This window comes from Mobula hypostoma (assembly GCF_963921235.1).
Source record: "Mobula hypostoma chromosome Y unlocalized genomic scaffold, sMobHyp1.1 SUPER_Y_unloc_1, whole genome shotgun sequence".
NCBI classification, from domain to species: domain Eukaryota; kingdom Metazoa; phylum Chordata; class Chondrichthyes; order Myliobatiformes; family Myliobatidae; genus Mobula; species Mobula hypostoma.
The window spans coordinates 444,229-468,411 of NW_026948171.1; the positions used below are offsets into that span (position 1 = coordinate 444,229).

General features: G+C 44.1%; 1 protein-coding gene across 2 annotated transcripts in view; it reads right to left on the reverse strand.

Moving 5' to 3' along the window:
- LOC134341419 (phosphatidylinositol 5-phosphate 4-kinase type-2 beta-like) overlaps positions 1 to 23,952 on the reverse strand; it is a 209,311-nt gene extending 185,359 nt beyond the window's left edge. The window contains exons 1-3 of one of the 2 annotated variants that reach the window (XM_063039280.1): positions 23,818 to 23,952; positions 13,604 to 13,701; positions 12,134 to 12,230 (exon numbers count right to left, since the gene is read on the reverse strand). In XM_063039280.1, the coding sequence (XP_062895350.1) occupies positions 12,134 to 12,230; positions 13,604 to 13,701; positions 23,818 to 23,949 (327 nt within the window). In that variant the 5' untranslated portion in view covers positions 23,950 to 23,952. The remainder of the gene's footprint in view (positions 1 to 12,133; positions 12,231 to 13,603; positions 13,702 to 23,817) is intronic. The other variant, XM_063039278.1, reaches the window with a different exon arrangement.
- Positions 23,953 to 24,183: the final 231 nt, after the last annotated feature.

Sequence of the window (24,183 nt, forward strand, 5' to 3'; positions counted from 1 at the left end):
TTTTTCAATGTCAAAAAACACTGCTACTACTGACTCTTTATTTGCCTGGGCCTTCCTTATTTCAGTCTCTAACCTTATCACTGAGTCCATGGAATTCCTTCCCTTCCTAAAACCACTCTGATAACTTGCCAGCATTCCTCTCTTCTCAAACTCATAGATAATCTTTCTGTTATCATCCTTTCCATTATCTTACATACATTTGATGTTAATGCTATTGGTCTGTAGCTAGTGGGTTTTGACGGATCCTTGCCAGGTTTCTTGATTGGAATTGCTACTGCTTCTTTCCATGCACTTGGTCAGGGGTCCCCAACCTTTTTTGCACCGCCAACTGTTTAATATTGACAATATTCTTGGGGACCAGCCAAATGGGGGGGGGGATGCGTGTGTTAACCACGACCGGAATATAGGTGATAGGTCAACTATAAATCACTTATAAGTGGCTAATACACTCAGTTTCATTTTAAAGGGGTTTATCCAACGAATTTAATATTAACCACACAGCGTTTATTTTCCTCGCGTGAATATAGTGACATATGTCCCAAACCTCCAGGCCGCGGTTTGATACACTGCTGCGAAGAATGCAGCAGTGGCTGGAATGCACCCAACACACCTTTACGAAAAAAGCCAAAATGAACAAGCTAATTGATTAGGTGCTGCCCGGCACGTAAATGTCGGCCTAGATCAGAGGCGACGGAATCGGCACTCGAAGGGGGTTCCTTATGTCCAGTCTATTCTGCAATTTAGTTTTCGTTGCATTCATTGCAGAAAACTCCACTTCGCAGAAATATGTTGGAAATGGAAGCAATGTTTTCAGTGCTTTCGTGGCTATCTCAGGATATTCAGCCTTGACTTTGATCCAGAATGCCGGCAGAGATGTTATGTCAAACCTACTTTTCAGCCTACCGTCATCTGCAAGCTTGAGGAGTTGATCTTTTTCCTGCGCTGACAAGGATGATCCACCGGAAACATTCATAAATGGGTCACAGATCCATTCCTTTGCACATCCTGGGTCATTTGCATCCTGGGTCACTGATGACATCGCGTGCATTGAAGTTCAACAATGGGTGTAACAGGGAATGAGGAAAGGTGCAGCTGATTCATATCGTTTCCTCGCGGCCCAGTAGCACATGCTTTGCGGCCTGGTGGTTGGGGACCACTGCACTTGGTAATTTTCCACCCTCCCACGCTCTGTTATAAAAATGCAGCAACTTCAAGAGTGCTCCTTCTCCTAGATTTTTTAGCATAACATAGCGTATCAGATCTATCCCTGGGGAGGTTGGTCTCGATCTCTTTATTGCTCTCACCATTTCTGCCAATATAAATGGATCATCAATTATATCATCTGTTCCTTCCCTCCTGTTTAACACATCTAGGTGTTGACTCATTGTTCTTTCCCTTCTCCTTCTCTCTTCTTCAGACAAATTTTCTGAATTGTGTATCTGTACAAACGACTTGGCCATGATCTCAGCCTTATCCCTACTGGAGACTGCTGTTTCCTCCTCAGATATCATTACTGGATATTCCCATTCCCTTCTATCTCCCCCCATACTCTTAGTCATTCCCCATACCTCTCCTACAGGTGTTGTTCTTCCTACCTTGTCGCAAAAACTCCTCCAACTTGCCCTTTTAGCTTGACGTATAGTTCTTTTCACCACTGCCCGTGCCTTCTTATATTGAATCAAATCTTTTATATTATGAGTTCTTTTAACTAGCCTGAATGCTCTATTTCTGTTTTTTACAGCCTGATAACATTCCTCTGTCCACCATGGTACCAGTTTTCTATTCATCCTATTTTTACTCCTGGGTTTAGATCCTTCTGCTGCCATAATAATTGCTGAAGTCACCTGACTGTTTAATTCATCTATATTTCCAGAAATGTCAATCTTTGTCAATGCCTCTTCACTCAACTTCTGGAACTTATCCCAATCTGCTTTTCCAAACACCCATTTTGGGATTCCACCACCTGGTCTTACTTTAATTATTTCACCCACTGAACATAAAACTGGGTAGTGATCATTGCCTACTGCTGAAGCAGTCCAAACTCCCCAGTTACTAACGCCAGCCAACATATTAGACACTAATGTAATATCTAATACTGACTCAGTTCCTGTTGTTAAGTTTATCCTTGTTCCTCTACCATCATTCATACACACCAAATCCCTTTCTTCCATCAAATCTTCAATTACCTTTCCATTTGAATCTGTAATCGTATCCCCCTCCCCCCCATATCGTGCTATGAGCATTGAGATCTGCACACACTACTGTTTTGTCCTTGTATCCTTAATAGGCTGTCCAAATCCAACCTTTTACATGGATTGTAGTAGTTAATTATAACCACTCCCTCCCCTCTCTCCAACACTTCCTACACTATGTATTCCTGATCATCCCCTTTTTCCACTATCATATATGGTATACCTTGCTTGATTAACATTGCACAATCCCCTCCTCCCCCTACAATTCTATCTTTCCTTATCATTGTATACCCATACACCACAAAGTCTAAAGTTGGTTTCAACCAAGTTTCCTGAATACATACTACATCTGGTTTTACAACCATTTCTTTAATAAAGTGCTTGAGATCCTGGCTATTGGCCAATGAGCTCCTTGCACTCCATTGCAAAAGAATCACCATAATTAGTATTAACCAACACATGACACTTCCTGGCTTGACTGATTACTGAGGTTCTCCCTCACTTCCTCCCATGTCAGTCCCACTAACCCTAAATGGTTTACTGCTGCTTTGACCACCAGCTGAATTTTGTCACTTTTTGACTTTACCTCAGCCGTACTATTAATCACTCCTACAATGAATGTTCCTAGAGCCTTTTTGTCTACATAAATCCTGTCATTTGTTCTTTGTTGCACCTCTCGCATCCCTATTGCTCCCTGTTCATTAGGAGCATTATTCTGTTCTCTTGACATTCTTACAGCTTCTGCATAAGTGATCTTTCTGTTCACTCTTATTTCTTGAATTTTATTCTCCCATTCATAACCTCACACCCACTATATGCCACATTATGAGCTCCTCCACAATTACAGCATCTTGGTTGCACTCCTGTTCCGCACTTTCCAGATTTATGATCACCCCCACATCTAGCACATCTCCTCTTCCTTTTACAGTTTTTAGCTATGTATCCAAACCTTTGACAATTATAGCACCTCAATGGCTTTGGCACATACACCCTTACTGGGTAACTCATGAAACCCAGAAACACTTTCTTTGGTACTCTTTCTTCTTCAAATTCAATCAATACTGTTTCACTTTCCTTTTTCATTCCCTCTTTTGTTGTTTTCAGTCTTTGAACATTTATTACTTTTCTTTGATATTCCTCTTTAACTCCTCCATATTTATACTCATTGGTACCCCCATGATCACTCCTTTACATCCACCGCCATTTCGTGCCCCTACCCTTTGAGTATTCCACCTTGCATTTTCCTATCTCTTTTAGCTTGAATGCTTTCTCAAATTGTTCCTCATTCACATATCTTACCAATAAGTTGCCATCATTAAGGACTTTTGAAAATATTATTTCCCACATCTTATTTGCCAGAGTTGTTGTTAGCATAAACGGGTTAATTTTCTTCATGTTTCCTTAAACCCTCTCATTAAACCTAATTATGACAACACCTTGTCTCTGAACTTGTTCATCTTCCTCACTTTTAGAGCTCTCTCCACTGTCATTTCTTATTCTTTTATTGCCTTTGTCTCAGTTTTCATTCATTCGTCTCCTCACCATCTCCTCATTCCTTTTATTTCTCCCTTCACAATCCATTTCTCCCCAGCTGCCTACTTCCGATCCCAAATCCCTATCCCGCTCCTTCCCCACTCTTTCCCTCAACCCCTCCCCTCACCTTGTCCGCCATTACCAGACACGTGCAACCCCCCCCCAGCAATTCCAGCTCCTTCCCCATTCTCCCTTTAAAGATTCCTCCACATCTTTAAAGTATATTCTAATTAACACTTCTCAAAGTCTTTATATTCAAGGATAAGTTTTTAGCCTTAGCTTCTTCCTTGCTGCTCTTCTGTAAGTACCTCTTTTGTGCAAGCCCTTAGAGATTGTGGAGCCATAAACTTCATCTCCAGTTGCAGCCACTGAATTCTGCAGCTCACTCAGTGACTGATGGTGTCACTGAAGTCTCTTTTAACTACCATCTTCTCCGATGACTAAGTTTAGAGGGGTAACGTGATCTAGGCAGTGTGGCTGTAGGTACGTAGTTTTTTCCACATTTTCACAATGGACGGCACTGAGCTTTGAGGTATATTCAGTGCATCTGAAATGATCTTGTACCCTTTGCCAGATTTGTGCTTCTCTATCACCATTTCCCTGACTTATGTAGAATGCTCTTTTGTTTTCATTTTCCTTTGGTCTGTTGAAAATTCTACGATTGTGTTGGACCTTATTCAGGATCACCTCCAACTTTCTAAATCAACAAACTGGATGAAATGGTAAGGTAATACACAAGTAATGCACCCGAGGAAAATTACAAAGGCGATGAATATTTTTTCAGCCTCACAATTTTAGTTTTTAATTTTTTGTAAATTGTTGACAGATTTTGGAATTTTCTTTTTCTTTAACATATCTACTGTAGCGGTGTGCTGCACACAGCGCTAAAATAACCACACGTAGTCGGTGAGTTGGAGTTGCGATAAAAGAGATTTATTCAAACTTCGCGACCTCCTTTAAAGCCTTCCCGTTCCTGCCCTCCCCGGGGCAGGACTGATGTGGGGAATGAATATTCCCAGACTCTTTCCGCCTGTGGGATTTTCCTCCTGCTGGTGAAGATGGTCTGGCACCCTTTTTGGGGCCGGCCCTCTGCCTGCGCGCTGTTTTGTGAGCCGGTTCGTGTGTGCTAGAAAGTGGGTCGCCACATAACCCCCCCCCACCCCAGAATCGGCGATACGTCCCCCAATGTCCACAGTCTGGACCGGTCTCTGTTTGGGAGGTCTGCCCCTGCGCTGCGGTACCTGAGCCTGGACCGGCTGCGCCAAGTCCACATGGGCCGGTTTGAGTTGGTCCACCGTGAAAACCTCCTCCCTTCTCCCAATGTCCAGCACGAACATGGACCCGTTGTTCCTGATCACCTTAAACGGTCCCTCGTAGGGCCGCTGTAGCGGTGCCCGGTGTCCGCCCCGTCGTACAAAAAGAAACTTACAGTTCTGCAGGTCTTTGGGTACGCAGGTCGGGCTCTGTCCATGCTGTGAAGTGGGTATGGGGGCCAGGTTACCGAGCCTCTCACGTAGTCTGTCCAGGACTGCTGTGGGTTCTTCCTCTTGCCCCCTTGGGGCTGGTATGAACTCTCCTGGGATGACCAGGGGCGCGCCGTACACCAATTCGGCCGACGAGGTGTGTAGATCCTCTTTGGGCGCCGTGCGGATTCCGAGCAGGACCCAGGGAAGTGCGTCCACCCAGTTAGGCCCCTCCAGGCGGGCCATGAGAGCCGACTTCAGGTGACGGTGGAAACGCTCCACTAATCCGTTTGACTGTGGGTGGTAGGCAGTTGTGTGGTGTAGCTGTGTTCCTAAAAGGCAGGCCATAGCCGACTACAGGCTGGAGGTGAACTGGGCGCCCCTGTCAGAGGTAATGTGGGCCGGTACCCAGAAGCGGGGTACCCACGTTGCGATCAGTGCTCGGGCGAAGGATTCGGAGGTGGTGTCGCTGAGCGGAACTGCCTCTGGCCATCTGGTGAACCGGTCTATCATAGTTAGGAGGTACCGCGCTCCTCGTGACACTGGCAGGGGCCCCACGATATCCACATGGATGTGATCGAACCTCCGGCGGGTGGGTTCGAACTGCTGTGGCGGAGCCTTGGTGTGCCGCTGCACCTTGGCCGTTTGGCACTGTATGCATGTTTTGGCCCATTCACTGACCTGCTTACGAAGTCCATGCCACATGAACCTGTTGGAGACCAGCCGGACAGTTGTCCTGATGGAGGGGTGCGCTAAGTTGTGAATGGGCTTGAAAACCCGCCGCCGCCAGGCTGCTGGGACGACGGGGCGGGGTTGGCCGGTAGCTACGTCATATAGTAGGGTCCTCTCACCTGGGCCTACGGGGAGGTCTTGGAGCTGCAAACCGGAGACCACAGTTCTGTAACTGGGGATCTCAGCATCTGCCTGCTGTGCCTCTGCCAGCGCTGCATAGTCCAGCCCCTGGGACAGGGTCTGTATGGTAGGTCTGGATAGTGCGTCCGCCACGACGTTGTCCTTTCCCGAGACATGCCAGATGATGTAGGACAGATGTCGATGCTGGCGGGCCGATCAGGGATCGGACACCTTTGTGAATGCAAAGGTAAGCGGTTTGTGGTCTGTGAACGTGGTGAAGGGCCTACCTTCTACGAAGTACCTGAAATGGCCGATTGCCAGGTAGAGTGCAAATAGCTCCCAGTCGAAAGCACTGTATTTGAGCACTGTAGGTGTTTGCTGAAGAACGCCAGGGGTTGCTAGCGACCCTCGATGAGTTGTTCCAGCACTCCACCGACTGCTGTGTTGGATGCGTCCACCGTGAGGGCAGTAGGAACGTCCGTTCTGGGGTGCACTAGCATCGCAGCGTTTGCCAAGGCTTCTCTGGTTTTAACGAAAATGGCTGCGGCCTCTTCTTCCCAGGTAATGTCCTTGCCCTTACCCGACATCAGAGTGAACAGGGGGCGCATGGTTCGGGTTGCTGAGGGGAGGAAATGGTGGTAGAAATTCACCATACCCACGAATTCTTGCAGGCCTTTGACTGTGTTGGGTCGGGGGAAGTGGCGGACCGCGTCTACCTTGGCGGGCAGCGGGGTTGCCCCGTCTTTAGTAATCCTGTGGCCCAGGAAGTCGATGGTGTCGAGTCCGAACTGGCATTTGGCCGGGTTGATTGTAAGGCCAAAGTCACTCAGGCGGGAGTAGAGCTGGCAGAGGTGGGACAGATGCTCCTGCCGACTACTGCTGGCTATGAGGATGTCGTCCAAATAGATGAATGCAAAGTCCAGGTCGCGTCCCACCGTGTCCATTAGCCGCTGGAACGTCTGTGCGGCATTCTTTAGACCGAACGGCATTCGGAGGAATTCGAAAAGTCCGAACAGGGTGATGAGTGCTGTTTTGGGGATGTCATCTGGATGTACCGGGATTTGATGGTATCCCCGGACGAGGTATACCTTGGGAAGGATCTTTGCGCCGTGTAGGTTTGCTGCGAAATCTTGAATGTGCGGCACAGGGTAGCAGTCTGGCGTTGTAGCCTCGTTCAGTCTGCGGTAGTCACCGCATGGTCTCCAGCACCCCCCCGTTGCCTTGGGCACCATGTGCAGGGGGGAGGCCCATGGGCTGTTGGACCATCATATGATCCCCAATTCCTCCATCCTCTTGAACTCCTCCTTCATCAGTCGGAGTTTGTCCGGGGGAAGCCTTCGAGCAGGGGCGTGGAGGGGTGGTCCCTGGGTCGGGATGTGGTGCTGTACTCCGTGTCTGGGCATGGCTGTTGTGAACTGCAGTGTCAGTACTGTTGGGAAATCTGCCAGGACCCTGGTGAATTCGTCGTTGGACAGCGTGATGGAGTCCAGGTGTGGGGCTGGCAACTTGGCTTCACCCAGGGAGAACGTTTGAAAAGTCTTGGCGTGGACTAATCGCTTCCCTTGCAAGTCGACCAGCAGGCTGTGGGCTCGCAGAAAATCTGCCCCCAGGAGTGGTTGGGCCACGGCGGCCAGTGTGAAGTCCCACGTGAACCGGCTGGAGCTGAACTGTAGCCGCACCGTGCGGGTGCCGTAGGTTCGTATTGTGCTGCCATTAGCGGCCCTCAGGGTGGGTCCCGGTTCTCTGTTGCGGGTGTCGTAACTCATTGGAGGTAAGACGCTGATCTCCGCTCCGGTGTCTACCAAAAAGTGACGTCTCTACTGCTTGTCCCAGACGTACAGAAGGCTGTTCTGATGGCCAGCCGCCGTAGCCATCAGCGGCGGCTGGCCCTGGCGTTTCCCGGGAATTTGCAGGGTGGTCTGCAGCGGCAGGCCTCCGTGCCCCACCGCTGGTGGTAGAAACACCATTGTTCGTTGGGCTCCTCACTCCCGTCGCTGGGTTTTGTAGGCTCTGCTGCCGGGCCTGGTCTGGTCTGTCGTTGGGCACGCGGCTTGGTGATCTGTGCGACGGATGCCCCTCGGGCCGCCACCTTCTGGGGGTCACTGAAATCTGCGTCGGACAGCAGCAGGCATATGTCCTCGGGCAGTTGCTCTAGGAACGCCTGCTCAAACATGAGGCAGGGTTTGTGTCCTCAGCCAGGGCCAGCACTTCGTTCATCAATGCTGACAGCGGCCTGTCTCCCAAACCATCCAAGTGCAGTGAGCGGGCAGCTCGTTCGCGCTGTGAGAGTCCAAAAGTCCTTATGAGCAGGGCTTTGAATGCTGTGTATTTGCCGTCCTCCGGGGGCGACTGTACAAACTCCTCAACTTGTGCAGCAGTCTCCTGGTCGAGGGAGCTCAGCATGTAGTAGTAGTGAGTGGACTCCGAGGTTATCTGCCGAATGTGGAATTGTGCTTCTGCTTGTTCGAACCATAAATGAGATCGCAGGCTTGGCAGTTTTAACGAAACTGCGTGAACAGATGCAGCGTCGGTCATCTCTGGTTCAAATATCGTTTGGGCCGTTGGGGTCACCAATTGTAGCGGTGTGCTACACACAGCACTAAAATAACCACACGTAGTCGGTGAGTTGGAGTTGCGATGAAAGAGATTTCTTCAAACTTCCCGACCTGCTTTAAAGCCTTCCCGTTCCTGCCCTCCCTGGGGCGGGACTGCGGTGGGGAATGCATATTCCCAGACCCTTTGCACGCGCGGGATTTTCCCCCTGCTGGTGAAGATGGCCTGGCACCCTTTATGGGGCTGGCCCTCTGCCTGCGCGCACTGTTTCATGAGCCGGATCGTGGGTGCTAGAAAGTGGGTCGCCACATAACCCCCCCCACACTACAATATTTTGTAGATTAACTTAAAAAATCCTACTTCAATGTATTCTACATTTAGAAAATGAGACAGCATGTGTGTGACCGTGTTTTGCACCTGGCCCCAGGAGAAAGACATTTCACTGTAAACATGCTTACAGTTGAATGAATATAAGCTTTAACTTTAATTTGAACCTGAACTATGAAAACACAGGCTACAGAGCACATCACAAATTACTAGAGGAACTCAGCAAGTCAGTCAACATCTATGGAGAGTGATTGACGTTTCAGGCCATGACCTACTAGACTAAAGGACATAGGACGAAAAATGGCCCATTCAGTACATCAAATCTGCTCTTCTGCGTCTATTTTCCATCTCAACCCCACTACCCAGCCTTCTCCCTTTAACACCCTTACTAATCTAGAGCCCTATAAACCTCCATCTTAAATATAGCCAATGACTTCCAAGGCTGCTTTAGGCAATGAATTCTAGATTCACTACCCTTTGGTTAAGGAAATTCTGCCTTTCTTACGATACTTCTTGCATTGAAATATGTGCAGCTCAGGACACTGGTCACATTATGCTCAAACTTTTGATTACTAACTGGAATACTGTTTTATATTTAACTATGTCATGTGATCTCTTTATGGCAACTTATCTGTTAATATTATTGTGTGACCAGTGTCCTGAGCTGCATATATTTCAATGCAAGAGGTATCGTAAGAAAGGCGGATGATAGTGCTGAAGATGAAGTAACTGGTTTATCAACAGAAGCAATGTGTAGCACTGAGAGGTTGTTAATGGGGCAAAACTGCAGTCAACAGGATGAGCTGCCATGTAAAAGGTGAACAAAATCAAAAAGGGTGACTACAGGACAGAACGTTTATATTTGAAAACATGCAGTATACAGAATAAGGTAGATGAACTTGTACCACAGTTGCATATTAGCAGGTATGATGTTGAAGACATCACTAAATCATGGATGTAAGAAAATCATAGCTGGGAGCTTAATATCCAGGGATAAACATTGTATTGAAAGGACAGGCAGGAAAGCACAGGGGGTAGTGTTGCTCTGTTGGTAAAAAATAGAATTAAATGATTACAGAGAGGTATCATAGGATGGAAAGGTGTTGTATCATTGTGCATAGAACTAAGAAAATGCCAGAGCAAAAAGAAGCTGATGGGATTTGTATACAGACCCCCACACAGTAGTAAGGATGTGGCCTACAAATTATAAAGGGAGATAGAAAATGCATGCCAAAGGGCAATGTTACAATAGTCATGGGGGACTTCAATATGCAGGTAGACTGGGAAAATCAAGATGATGCCTGATTCCTGGAGGGGAATTTTCAAGTGAGCCCACAATATGGCTTTTTAGAACAGCTGGTGGTTGAGCCCACTAGAGGATCAGATATTCTAGACTGCATGTTGTGCAATGAATCAGAATTGATTAGAAAGCTTAAGGTAAAATAACCAAAGCAGGAGAGTAAAGAAAGTACAGAAGGTAAAGAAGACTCTACATTAGAAATGTAGAGCAAAAGGTCATCAGCATACAGTGACACTTTGTGAGTAATACCCCTCCTTAAAATACCAGTGATATCATTAGATTCCTGGAAAGCAATAGCTAAAGGTTCTAAGGCCAAATCAAAAAGCAAAGGACTCAAAGGGCAACCTTGTCCGGTTACATGTTGAAGTTTAAATGGTTTAGAATTCTGAGAGTTAGTAAGAACCTGAGCGGAGGGAGATAAATAAAGTAACTTAATCCATTGAATAAAATCGGGCCCAAAGTTACGTTTTTTCTAAAGTTTTAAATAAATAATTTCATTCAACCTGATCAAAGGCTTTCTCAGCATCTAAGGATATCACACACTCTGATATCTCTTTAGAAGGAGAATAAATAACATTCAATAAATGACGAATATTAAAGTGGGCAGTATCAATTTTTGATAAATCCAGTCTGATCATCAGAAATAATAGATGACAAAATATTTTCAATCCCATGAGCCAAAAGTTCAGATAAAATTTTAGTATCAACATTAAGTAAGGAAATTGGTCTATAAGACCAACATTCAGTTGGGTCCTTATTCTTTTTAAGAATAAGCGAAATAGAGGCTTCATAAAAAGATTGTGGCAACCTCCTTATTTTATAAGAGTCTGAAAGAACTGAATATGTGAGGTATAAGCAAAGAGGTAAAAGCCTATAAAACTCTTCAGAAAATCTATCAGGACCCGGAGCCTTCCTCGAATGCAAAGAGTGAACAACCTCGGCAATTTCCTCATAAGAAATGGGTTGATCCAGCAATTTTCGATTATCATCAGAAAGTGTAGGAATGTTTAATTGATCTAAGAAATTATTCATTACAGTATTATCCTCAGGAGGATCAGAACTTTAAAGTTTAGAATAGAATTCTCTAGAAGTATTGTTTATTTCTAAATGATCAGGTGTTTTATCACCATTAGCTTTACAAATTTCTTTAATGTGGCGTTTAACTATAAAGGTCTTTAATTGGTTAGCCAATAGTTTACCCGTTTTATCTCCATGAACATAAAACTGACTTTTACCTTTTAAAAGTTGAGTTTCAATTAAATAAGTTAAAAGAAGTTTTTTTTGCTGCATCCGAGTAACAATTATTTCTTATCCTCTATACATGTACAGGAAATAACATTAAACCATCTTAAATCTTGAATCTTGAAATAGTTGTCCATTCAGAAGAAAGCAAAGAAGAAATTTTTTCAGCCACATACTAATGAATCTTCACCATATTCTGTCTAAGGAAGTTGAAGAGATTGGGTTGTTTGGTATTCAAGACAAACATTTTTGGACAACAGGGGAATCAAGGAAAATAGAACCAGTGCAAAGATATTGCACTACATAAAAAATACTATAAACTGCAATAAGAAATATACAAAAAAAAATAAATAGTACAGAAAGAGAACAAAAGTAGTGATGTACTGTTCAGGTGATCATTTTCTGTTCAGAAATCTGATGGTGGAGGGCAAGGAGCTTTTCCTAACTTGTGAAGTGTGCATCGTGTACCCATTCTTACGACAGTAATGTGAAAAAAGCATGTTCTGGGTTGGTCTTCTTCGATATTTTATGATCTTAGATTACCTGAAATAAGTAGGTCACTTTCAATCTTTACTTAACAAATTTCAGTTCCTGAAGAAGCCCTATAATCTAATTGCAAAATGAACAGGAGTTAAAGAAATCATGTACCCTTATGGGTGAAAGAAACCAACCTGGTAATCCTGATCATCGATGCAAAATCTCTCTCGTAGATTCCTAAAAACCATCGGACAATACTCCTTAAATTTGAAACGACTTGGGAGATTCTCCCTATAAAAAAACATAATTAATAGTTTACTCAAGCGGGTTGTTAAACCACCTTTTGATAAATCACCAAGTGCCTATGAATTATTGAGAGCTCATGCGCCTGATATATTGCTTCCACCTGAAATCTTTTGCACTACATAAAAAATACTATAAACTGCAATAAAAATATAGAAAAAATAAATAAGTAGTTCAGAAAGAGAACAAAAATAGTGACAAAGTGTTCAGGTGATCATTTCACAATTTAGGAAAAGTTTGTTACCATCAGACTCGAAAAAAGCAACAAATTAAACAGACAATTAAATCTAATTTTATTGCTGTACCTCCCAAATTCTATCTCATAGCTAGAACTGTGACTATTATTTCTTTCAAGAAAAAAAAAGTGACACATACTGTACACATACATTTCTTCCACAGAACTGCATCCTACCCTTTCAACAAGGAGGGTTGTCTGGATCTTAAGCACATCTTAACCCAGTTCCAAGATCTCCTTCAATTCGTAAGTACCTGCTTTTGAAGTTTGCCAAATAGTCACCCAGACAGAGAACTAATAGAATTAATTAGAATTTGAAATACAGAAATAATGTTTGGTCTCTATTCAATGCCGGTACTTAGGCTCCACGTTAATGTCCTTCTCCCATTCTTAGTACACCCTTCTGTTCCTTTCTCCTTAGCTTCCTGTCAAATTGTCTCTTCTCAGGTTTAATCATTTGGTAATGAGTTTCAAATTCTAAATATTTTGAAGAGATTTTCTTTAGTTCTTAATATTGATGATTGTCTTAATTATTTAATTTGTTCTTCCCAGAAATCATCCCTAAGCCAGTCATATCAAATTCTTCCATAATTTTACATTAAGGAAGCCTAGGTCATCCAACAGTCTACTATTTGACTACAACTACACATTCCCTCCCCGTCCTTTTCTAAACTATTTACTTCTCGTGTTGCCCTCTGTCCCACTGACCTGCCATTGTATCATTGTTCATTTATGGGAAACCAAGGAATGAGTTATCCAGAGCATCTCAGTCATTTTCTTGCAGTCCTTAGTTTGGATATGCAAAATACCAAGTTTAGCTTGGCAATTTTTTCAATTTCTTCTTTTGATTTGCCCCTATTCTGTATTTTCCTCCTCCCATTCACCCCCTCCCCCACACAGACACAGTACCTGTTCCTTGTCCCGGGAAAATGATGAAATGAGCACACGGGAACTGAACATGTATAAATCAGATGATCTCTCTCCCTCTCTCTCTCTCACCCTTTCTGAAGATTTTCTGAGCTTGAAAGTTCGTTAGGATATTTTGGGTATAATTTATAAACGAAAGCCAAGGATGTCTCCTTTTTTTCAATTGTGCAACAAAACTAGGAAAATCACTATCACCTACTTGTTAAAAAGGTGATTGTCCACTTTAATCTTGCTGAATGCTTTGAAGTCATCTGGCATCAACATAACGGGAATCTGAACATGGCTTAGTTCATTGATCTGAAAAGGAAACAGTAAATACTGTAACACACATAAGAGTTGCAGCAGGCCAGGCAGCATCTCTAGGAAGAGGTACAGTTGACGTTTTGGGCCGAGACCCTTCGTCAGGAAGAGTTAACTGAAGGAAGAGTTAGTAAGAGATTTGAAAGTGGGAGGGCGAGAGGAAGATCCAAAATGATAGGAGAAGACAGGAGGGGGAGGAATGGAGCCAAGAGCTGGAGAGGTGATTGGCAAAAGGGATATGAGAGGATCATGGGACAGGAGGCCCAGGGAGAAAGACAAGCAAGAGTGGGGGGGAACCCAGAGGATGGGCAAGGGGACAGAGGGAGAAAAAGGAGAGAGAGAGAGAAAAAGAATATACATATATAAATATAAAAAATAAATCATGGATGGGGTACAAGGGGGAGGTCGGGCATTAGCGGAAGTTAGAGAAGTCAATGTACATACCATCAGGTTGGAGGCTACCCAGACGGAATATAAGGTGTTGTTCCTCCAACCTGAGTGTGGTTTCATCTTTACAGTAGAGGAGGCCATGGATAGACATGTCAGAACGGGAATGGGATGTGGAATTATAATGTGTGGCCACTGGGAGATCCTGCTTTCTCTGGCAGACAGAGCCTAGGTGTTCAGCAAAATGGTCTCCCAGTCTGCGCCGGGTCTCGCCAACATATAGAAAGCTGCATCGGGAGCACTGGACACAGTATATCACCCCAGCCGACTCACAGGTGAAGTGTCGCCTCACCTGGAAGGACTGTCTGGGGCCCTGAATAGTAGTGAGGGAGGAAGTGTATGGGCATGTGTAGCACGTGTTTCGCTTACAAGGATAAGTGGGAGATCAGTGGGGGGGGGGAAACGAATGGACAAGGGCAAACAACAGGAATTCTGCAGATGCTGGAAATTCAAGCAACATACATCAAAGTTGCTGGTGAACGCAGCAGGCCAAGCAGCATCTATAGGAAGAGGCGCAGTCGACGTTTCAGGCCGAGACCCTTCGTTCGAATGGACAAGGGAGTCGCATAGGGAGCGATCCCTGCGGAAAGCAGAGGAGGAGGGAGGGAAAGATGTGCTTAGTGGTGAGATCCCGTTGGAGGTGGCAGAAGTTACGGAGAATTATATGTTGGACCCGGAGGCTGGTGGGGTGGTAGGTGAGGATGGGGTGAGCGCAGATGTGCGTGAAATGGGAGAGAAGTGTTTGAGAGCAGAGTTGATGGTGGAAGAAGGGAAGCCCCTTTCTTTAAAAAAGGAGGACATCTCCTTCATCCCGGAATGTAAAGCCTCATCCTGAGAGCAGATGCGGCGGAGGTGAAGGAATTGCGAGAAGGGGATGGCATTTTTGCAAGAGACAGGGTGAGAAGAGGAATAGTACAGATAACTGTGAGAGTCCGTAGGCTTATAGTAGACATCAGTAGATAAGCTGTCTCCAGAGATAGAGACAGAAAGATCTAGAAAGGGGAGGGTGGTGTTGGAAATGGACCAGGTAAACTTGAGGGCAGGGTGAAAGTTGGAGGCAAAGTTAATGAAGTCAACGAGCTCAGCATACGTGCAGGAAGCAGCGCCAATGCAGTCGTCGATGTTGCGAAGGAAAAATGGGGGACACTATAAATACTGCAAATTAACTTTTATGGTAGTTCACATTAGTTCCACTCTTTAAAAATAAGTAGTATGGGTTGTGTGGTAGGATGGTGGTATTTGAAAGAAGAATGGAGATTATAGACACAAAGCCAAGTAAGTAAGGTAGGTAAAATTACACCTCAAACTCAAGTGTTATTTCAGTACCATTGCATAATGTCAATCAGTCCAAATAATTTGTGGAACCAACCTCCAAAATACTTCTCAGTCAAGCATCTTTTGCCTCCCTTGGATGAACATGAAAATTATACCTCATCACAAATTACAAAAGTTTCAGGCTCAGAACAGAGCAAAGGAAATAAGGTCAGGACTATCCATAGACAAGTTTGTCACATGTACATCAAAACATACAGTGAAGTGTGTTGTTTGAGTCAACAACCGACACAGCCTGAAGGTAAGTTTGGGGCAGAGACCGCAAGTGTCACAATGCTTCCAGCACTAACACAGCATGCCAAATACACTGGAATGCAAGACAACAAGGCTAGAGTAGGTCTTACTTGTAGCTACACTGTCAATCAATAATATCGTGGTTGGTGTTTTATTCTAGTACCTTATTCCTGAACTAACCAAATGTCTCTAAAGTATCTGCCCTGAATATACCCAGCATTTGAGCCTTCATGACCCACCAGGGTTCAGAATTCAGAGAATTCAAATTCACCATCTTCTGGGTAAATAAAGAAAGTTAATTCCATTTCTGCAGTTTCTGAGATCCTCAAACAACCCTGTTTAACACCAATAATTATTCCATTGTCAAAGTCACTTAAGAAGACATTCCTTCTCTGATGTTTGATCTGAACAACAACTCAACCTCTTGACCATGTCTACATACTTTAATGCATAGCGTTGCTGCCACATCTTGGCCAATACAGTTATATACAGTCAGTGAAGGGTACCTAATAAAGTGGCCACCTAGTGTATTTTAAAATTGTGATGCCCTAGCTGCTGAATTATCATCCCTGTCATCACTCTAAGAATTCAGTATTCTTCAATGACATCCTCTCTCATTTTTCCTAATCTTAGAATAACTTAAAACTCTTTTCACCTGACATTGTTCTTCCCTAAAATATGGTAGGTAAAATTGACCCGTACAATCTATTCCAAACGTGGTCTCATGAGAGCACTCTATAATTTCAGTAATTTCCTCTTACACCTAAATTTAAAAAAAAACTAGTTTTATTTGTCACACTTGCATCAGATCATGCAAAGATATCAAATCAGGCAAATGTCACCACAGTTCCAGCCCCAACATGATGTGTTTTTTTAATTAACCGTATATACTTGGAATATGGGAGGAAACTGGACCACCCAAGGAACTGAATAAATTGCAAATAGTTCTACTATAATGCTGGAATTTTATTCCAAAGAAACCTTGTGTTATAGAAAGTCAGGTTATAGGCAGAACAAAGCACTGATTTAAACCAGTTTTCCCAATTCTGAATACATTGTAACCACTTCAGTCCCACATAGTACAAATAGTGTTCCCGAATCCATCAATCACCTTTGAACCAATTTGCATTATGGAAATAGACATTAGCAGAATTGCGTGTATGTCTGGCAGCTGAACACCAAGGTGTGTTCTTTAAAGGGGCACACAAAGAGCAATGATAAATTTAATGTCATAGAACATAGAATAGTACAGCACAGTACAGGCCCTTTGGCCCACATTGTTGTGCTGACCCTTAAACCCTGACTCCCATATAATCCCCCACCTTAAATTCCTCCATATACCTGCCTAGTAGTCTCTTAAATTTCACTACTGTATCTGCCTCCACCACTGTCTCAGGCAGTGCATTCCACGCACCAACCACTCTCTGAGTAGAAAACCTTCCTCTAATATCCCCCTTGAACTTCCCACCCCTTACTTTAAAGCCATGTCCTCTTGTATTGAGCAGTGGTGCCTGGGGGAAGAGGCGCTGGCTATCCACTCTATCTGTTCCTCTTAATATCTTGTATAACTCTATCATGTCTCCTCTCATCCTCCTTCTCTCCAAAGAGTAAAGCCCTAGCTCCCTTAATCTCTGATCATAATGCATACTCTCTAAATCAGACAGCACCCTGGTAAATCTCCTCTATACCCTTTCCAAAGATTCTACATCCTTCCTATAGTGAGGCGACCAGAACTGGACACATAAAATCTAACACTCCATAAGCTTTCTTAACTACCCTATCTACCTGTAAGGCAACTTTAAGGGATCTGTGGACATGCACCCCCAGATCCCTCTGCTCCTCCACGCTACCAAGTATCCTGCTATTTACTTTGTACTCTGCCTTGGAGTTTGTCCTTCCAAAGTGTACCACCTCACACTTCTCCGGGTTGAACTCCATCTGCCACTTCTCAGTCCACTTCTGCATCCCATCAATGTCTCTCTGCAATCTTCAACAAACCTCTGCACTATCTACACCAACCTTTGTGTGTCCGCAAACTTGCCAACCCACCCTTCTACCCCCACATCCAGGTCATTAATAAAAATCACGAAAAGTAGAGGTCCCAGAACTGATCCTTATGGGACACCACTAGTCACAACCATCCAATCTGAATGTACTCCCTCCACCATGACCCTCTGCCTTCTGCAGGCAAGCCAATTCTGAATCCACCTGGACAAACTTCCCTGGATCCCATGTCTTCTGACTTTCTGAATAAGCCTACCGTGTGGATCCTTGTCAAATGCCTTACTAAAATCCATGTACATCACATCCACTGCACTACCCTCATCTATATGCCTGGTAACCTCCTTAAAGAACTCCAACACCTCCTCTCCCTTACTATCAACAAGCTCCAGAACATCAACCTCACTCATATTGTCCTCACCATCATCAAGTTCCCTCTCATTGGTGAATACAGAAGAGAAGTATTCACTGAGGACGTCACTCACTTCCACAGCCTCCAGGCACATCTTACCACCTTTATCGCTAATCGATCCTATCTTCACTCCTGTCATATTTTTGTTCTTCACATAATTGAAGAATGCCTTGGGGTTTTCCTTTACCCTACCCACCAAGGCCTTCTCATACCTCCTTCTTGCTCTTGTCAGCCCCTTCTTAAGCTCCTTTTTTGCTATCCTATATTCCTCAATAGACCCATCTGATCCTTGCTTCCTAAACCTCATGTATGCTGCCTTCTTGCACCTGACTAGATTTTCCACCTCACTTGTCACCCATCGTTCCTTCACCCTACCATTCTTTATCTTCCTCACTGGGACAAATTTATCCCTAACATCCTGCAAGAGATCCCTAAACATTGACCACATGTCCACAGTACATTTCCCTGCAAGAACATCCTCCCAATTCACACCCGCAAGTTCTAGCCTTATAGCCTTATAATCTGCCCTTCCCCAATAAAAATTTTCCTGTCCTCTCTGATTCTATCCTTTTGCATGATAATGCTAAAGGCCAGGGAGCGGTGGTCACTGTCCCCCAGATGCTCACCCACTGAGAGATCTGTGACTTGACCCCGTTCGCTACCTAATACTAAATCTAGTATGGCATTCCCCCGAGTCGGCCTGTCAACATACTGTGACAGGAATCCGTCGTGGACACACTTAACAAACTCTGCCCTGTCTAAACCATTGGAAATGTAAGGGGCTTCTTCTTTTAAGTTACTGCTGAGGCTAATCAAAATAGCTTCTTTGTTATGTTAGAATAAAGTGGCTTCTTTGTTATGTTAACTGCTAAGAAAGTTCTCTCTCTAGCAGATTGTTTGGGTTATATTACTGATACGGGAATTGTATTGATTTGCTAACCAACTGGGAGAGATGTTATTGTTTCTTGTGTGTCTGTAAGCTATTGTTTTCATGGGCTTTGGGGCAGAAGGCACGATGGGGACAGAGAAAGGAGATGTGATGCTGTAAACTGGGCGACGGAACGGACCCCAAGTGGGAGTCCGAGGCCCAGTGTCTTCAGTGAGGAGAGGAGACGAGGACAGACTCGTGTGGAGGGTCTGGTCAACCACCGTGGTTGGTCCCAAGCAGCGGGTGGAGGAGGTCTGAGGGGATCGAATGGTGGAAAGAAGACTCTGTTAATTGAGCTCCAACTGTTGTGCAAGAAGTGGTTGAACTTTGATAAGTTTGGCGCCTTTTATTTTCCTTTCATATTTTATCTCTATTAATTACATAGTTCCAGTAAGATCTATAAAGTGTAATCATTTAATTGCATATGGTATACTGTTTGTTATTTGGCGGGGTGGGGTACATCACACAACATCCACCCAAACTTGATTACCCGGTTTGGCGGGGTCAGAGGCTGCTCCCTCTAGACGAAAGCGAGCTGAGTGAGTCTGAGGCTTACCAGGGGCTACAGAACTAATCAGGTGCCAATCAATATTAGGGAAGTTAAAGTCACCCATGATAATAACCCTGTTATTTTTGTATCTTTCCAAAATCTGCCTCGCAATCTTCTCCTCGGTATCTCTGCTGCTACCAGGGGGCCTATAGAATACCTCCAATAGAGTAACTGCTCCCTTCCTGTTCCTGACTTCCACCCATACTGACTCAGAAGAGGATCCTGCTACATTACCTACACTTCCTGTAGCTCTAATAGTATCCCTGACCAGTAATGCCACCCCTCCTCCCCTTTCCCCCCTCTCTATCCCTTTTAAAACACTGAAATCCAGGAATATTGAGAATCCATTCCTGCCCTGGTGCCAGCCAAGTATCTGTAATGGCCACTACATCATAATTCCATGTATGTATCCAAGCACTCAGTTCAGCACCTTTGTTCCTGATGCTTCTTGCACTGAAGTACACACACTTTAGCCCTTCTACCTTACTGTCTTTACACCGTTTACTCTGTTTCTCTTTCCTCAAAGCCTCGTTATATGTTAGATCTGACTTTACTCCATGCACTATACTTGCAGTTCTCACATGACCTTTATGGTCCTCCACCTCACTATCTACTCTAACACTCTGGTTCCCCTCCCCCTGCAAACCCCAGAGCAGCACTAGCAAACCTTCCCACAAGGATGTTAGTCCCCCTCCAGTTCAGGTGCAACCCGTCCAGTTGGAACAGGTCCCACCTTCCCTCGAACAAAGCCCAATTATCCAGAAACACGAAGCACTCCCTCCTGCACCAACTCCTTAGCTAAGTATTTAGCTGTATTATTTTCCTTTTTCTAGCCTCACTGGCACATGGCACGGGTAGCAATCCTGAGATTGCAACCCTGGAGGTCCTGTCCTTCAACTTTGCACCTAACTCCCTAAACTCTCTTTGCAGGACCTCCTCCTCCTTCCTATCCACGTCATTGGTCCCTACATGGACCATGACATCTGGCTGCTCACCCTCCCTCTTGAGAATACTGAGAAGTCGATCCGTGATATCGCGGACCCTGGCACCAGGAGGCAACATACCATCCGGGATTCTTGATCTTTTCCACAGAACCTCTTATCTGTCTCCCTATCAAATCCTCTATCACTACTGCTATCCTCTTTTCCCTCCTTCCTTTCTGAGCTGAGGGTCCAGTCTTGGTGCCAGAGACATGACCACTACAACATGACCCAACAACAGCTTCCAAAACGGTATACTTATTATTGATGGGAACGGCCACAGGGGTGCTCTGCCCATTCTGTCTATTCCCCTTCTCTCTTCTGATAGTCAACCAGCTAACTGTCTCCTGACTTTTAGGGGTGACTATCTCCCTGAAACTCCTGTCTATTTCTACCTCTGCCTCCCGAATGTTCCGAATTTCATCCAGCTCCAGCTCCAGTTCCCTAACTCGATTTGTCAGGACCATCTTTTACAGGTGTAGTCAGGGCGGGCCAATTGTGCCCGCCCTGACTTCCCATATACAGCAAATGGAGCGCTCGACTGCTCTAACTGCTGCCTCTATTACCTGTAAACAAGCCTGATGCATTTTGGAAACAAGTCCCGTGGACTGATGAAGTTAAATAGAAGTTTCTTTCCGCAATGAGCAAAGATATGTTTGGAGAAAAAGGGGTGCAGAATTTCATGAAAAGAACACCTCTCCAACTGTTAAGCAAGGTGGTGGATCGATCATGCTTTGGGCTTGTGTTGCAGACAGTGGCACGGGGAACATTTACTGGTAGAGGGAAGGATGAATACAATTAAATATCAGCAAATTCTGGAAGCAAACATCACACCATCTGTAAAAAAGCCAAAGATGAAAACAGGATGGCTTCTACAACAGAGTAATGATCCTAAACACACCTCAAAATCCACAATGGACTACCTCAAAAGGCGCAAGCTGAAGGTTTTGCCATGGCCCTCACAGTCACCCGACTTAAACATCATCAGAAATCTGTGGATAGACCTCAAAAGAGCAGTGCATGCAAGACAGCCCAATAATCTCACAGAACTAGAAGTCTTTTGCAAGGAAGAATGGGCGAAAATTCGCCTAAACAAGAATTGAAAGACTCTTAGCTGGCTACCAAAAGTGTTTACAAACTGTGATACATGCCAAAGGGGGTGTTACTAAGCAGTGCCATGCAGGGTGCCCAAACTTTTGCTTCGGGCCCTTTTCCTTTTTTTGTTATTTTGAAACTGCAAAAGATGGAAATAAGAAAGTTTTCTTGCTTAAAATATTAAAGAAATGTGTCACCTTTAACATTATGCCTTTTGGAAATCAGTTCATCTTTTACTCGATTAGCTATTCAAAGTAACGGAAATTTTGACCAGGGGTGCCCAAACTTTTGCATGTCGCTGTATAAGACCTTGGTCATATCCCACTTGGAACACTGCGCTCATTTCTGGAAGGATGTTGGTAACATAGAGAGAGTGCAGAGAAGATTTACAAGGATGTTGTCTGGATTGAAGGGCGTAACTTTACCAGAAACGATTGAGTGAATTTGGCCTTTTCTCCTTGCACTGGCGGAGCATCAGAGTTGACCTGATCATGATGTATAAGATGATGAGAGGAACTGATCGCGTGGATAGCCAGAGGCTTTTTCCCCAGGACTGAAATGGCTAATACGAGGGGGCATACATTTGAGGTGCTTGGAAGTAGGACACAAAGGATATCACAAATAAGTTTTTCACACAGAGTGGTGGAAGTGTGCAACCTGCGATGGTGGTGGAGGCGGATACAACAGCATCCATTAAGGTAAATGTTGCTGAGAAAAATAGAGGGCTATGCGGTAGGAAGATTCTAGGTAGTTTATGTGGTTGACACAACATTGTGGGCCGAAGGGCCTGTAATGTGCGTAAATCTGTTATGTTCCTTGTTCAAGTACAACACCTCGCGAGTCCCTGATTGTGCATTGACCTACAAGGGGCTTTAATACCAGTTTAACAGTGGGCATAATCGGGCTATAGAGGACACTGTAAAAGAAATAAGCTACTGTATACACACACACACACACACACACACACACACACACACACACACACGAATAAGGCACATTCTAATTTAAAATGTAAAACTGCACAGATCACTAAGTTTAAATATTAGCGATAAAATTACTCATTTTACCCCAAATTACGAACCACAAATGCACTGGAACATAACCAGCCAAAAAAGTAAAAACAAATAATTTCCCAGGTCTTTGCTAATTATTGCTAAACATCTAGTTTTTTTTTAATTAAAAAAAAATTTAACCGATTGAGCATGTTTGACCGTTTAAGAAAAGGAGAAACCAGGCCGCAGAAGCCTCGGCCTCGCCTGAGGAGAGCATCCACCCACGGAAGTGGATTGGCCGTGCTGTGCTCTCAGTTTGGAACCGGGGGAAAATTCAGAAGATAACTGCAAAGGACTAAAAGGTGGGATTTAAAAATTAATAACTGTTGTTAGATTAATTTTCGACAAACCCTGAGCGAGGCCATGGGGAGTTAACGGGCCCCGGAGGCTGACCCCGGATCAGAACTCAAATTAAAACCCGGCGCCAAAACCATGAAGGAATAAAAATAAAATCTAAAATAAAAATCCTCCTACCAAGCAGTTGGAAAATCTCTACTTCAAAGAGAGCCGAAATAAAATCAAGTTCATTTTAAAAAAAAATCCCAGTAAGTAAAACATCGGCCTCCCTTCCTCATGCTTTCAAAACAACATTAAAAATATTATTTTCTTTATTTTCATTAAAAGCAAACTCGCATCTCTGGCCCGCTACTTACCATAAAACCTGAATATTTTCTTCATTTCGAATATCAACATATATTCCCCACGTCGTTTTTTAAAATCAACAATTTATTGAAAAAAATTATAATCAGGATAATTAAAATATTCATTATCAAACTCTAATTATATTTTCCATTCATGACTGAAATGTTCTTCCCTTTTTTCATCTTGGAACCCGACAAGCTTTCACTTCCGTTCCCTTCTTAATCAAAAAAAATACTCTCATGCAAAAATTTTAAACTCAAATTAAAAATTAATCCTGTTTACTCTTTCTTTCAAATCAACCTTAGTCCTGCAAAGGAAAATGGTGAAGACAATCTTAAGGCATCCAACCCCAAGATCAGATGCAATTTTTTTCATATTTAAATGCATATAAATCAATAATTGATGATTCAAAAATGGGAGAAAGATCTCATCTTACTTACAGTGTGATTGACTCCCCACATCAGGACACTGAGCAGCGGTTCACTGGCTCTGAATAGCTTTACCTTCTGAGCCACAAAGTGTTTCTTCTTGGTTTTGGTCTTGCTGGCACTAGCATTACAGTTGGCTGCCATTTTTTGTACCCCCGAAAAATCCCTCCCCTTCCCAAAAAATTTAAACACAATAAGAAAATCTTTATATTCTCCTACTGTAATTCCTCCTTCCCTTTGCTTCTGTCCTGCCTCTTAGCGCTTGTACTTCACAATTCCTCTACCTAATGGTGCATTACGAAGGCGAGAAACAAATATCAACGTAGTTCCTGCGAAGTGAGAAGCAAACACCCTGCGAACATCTCTTGTTCGTCGGTA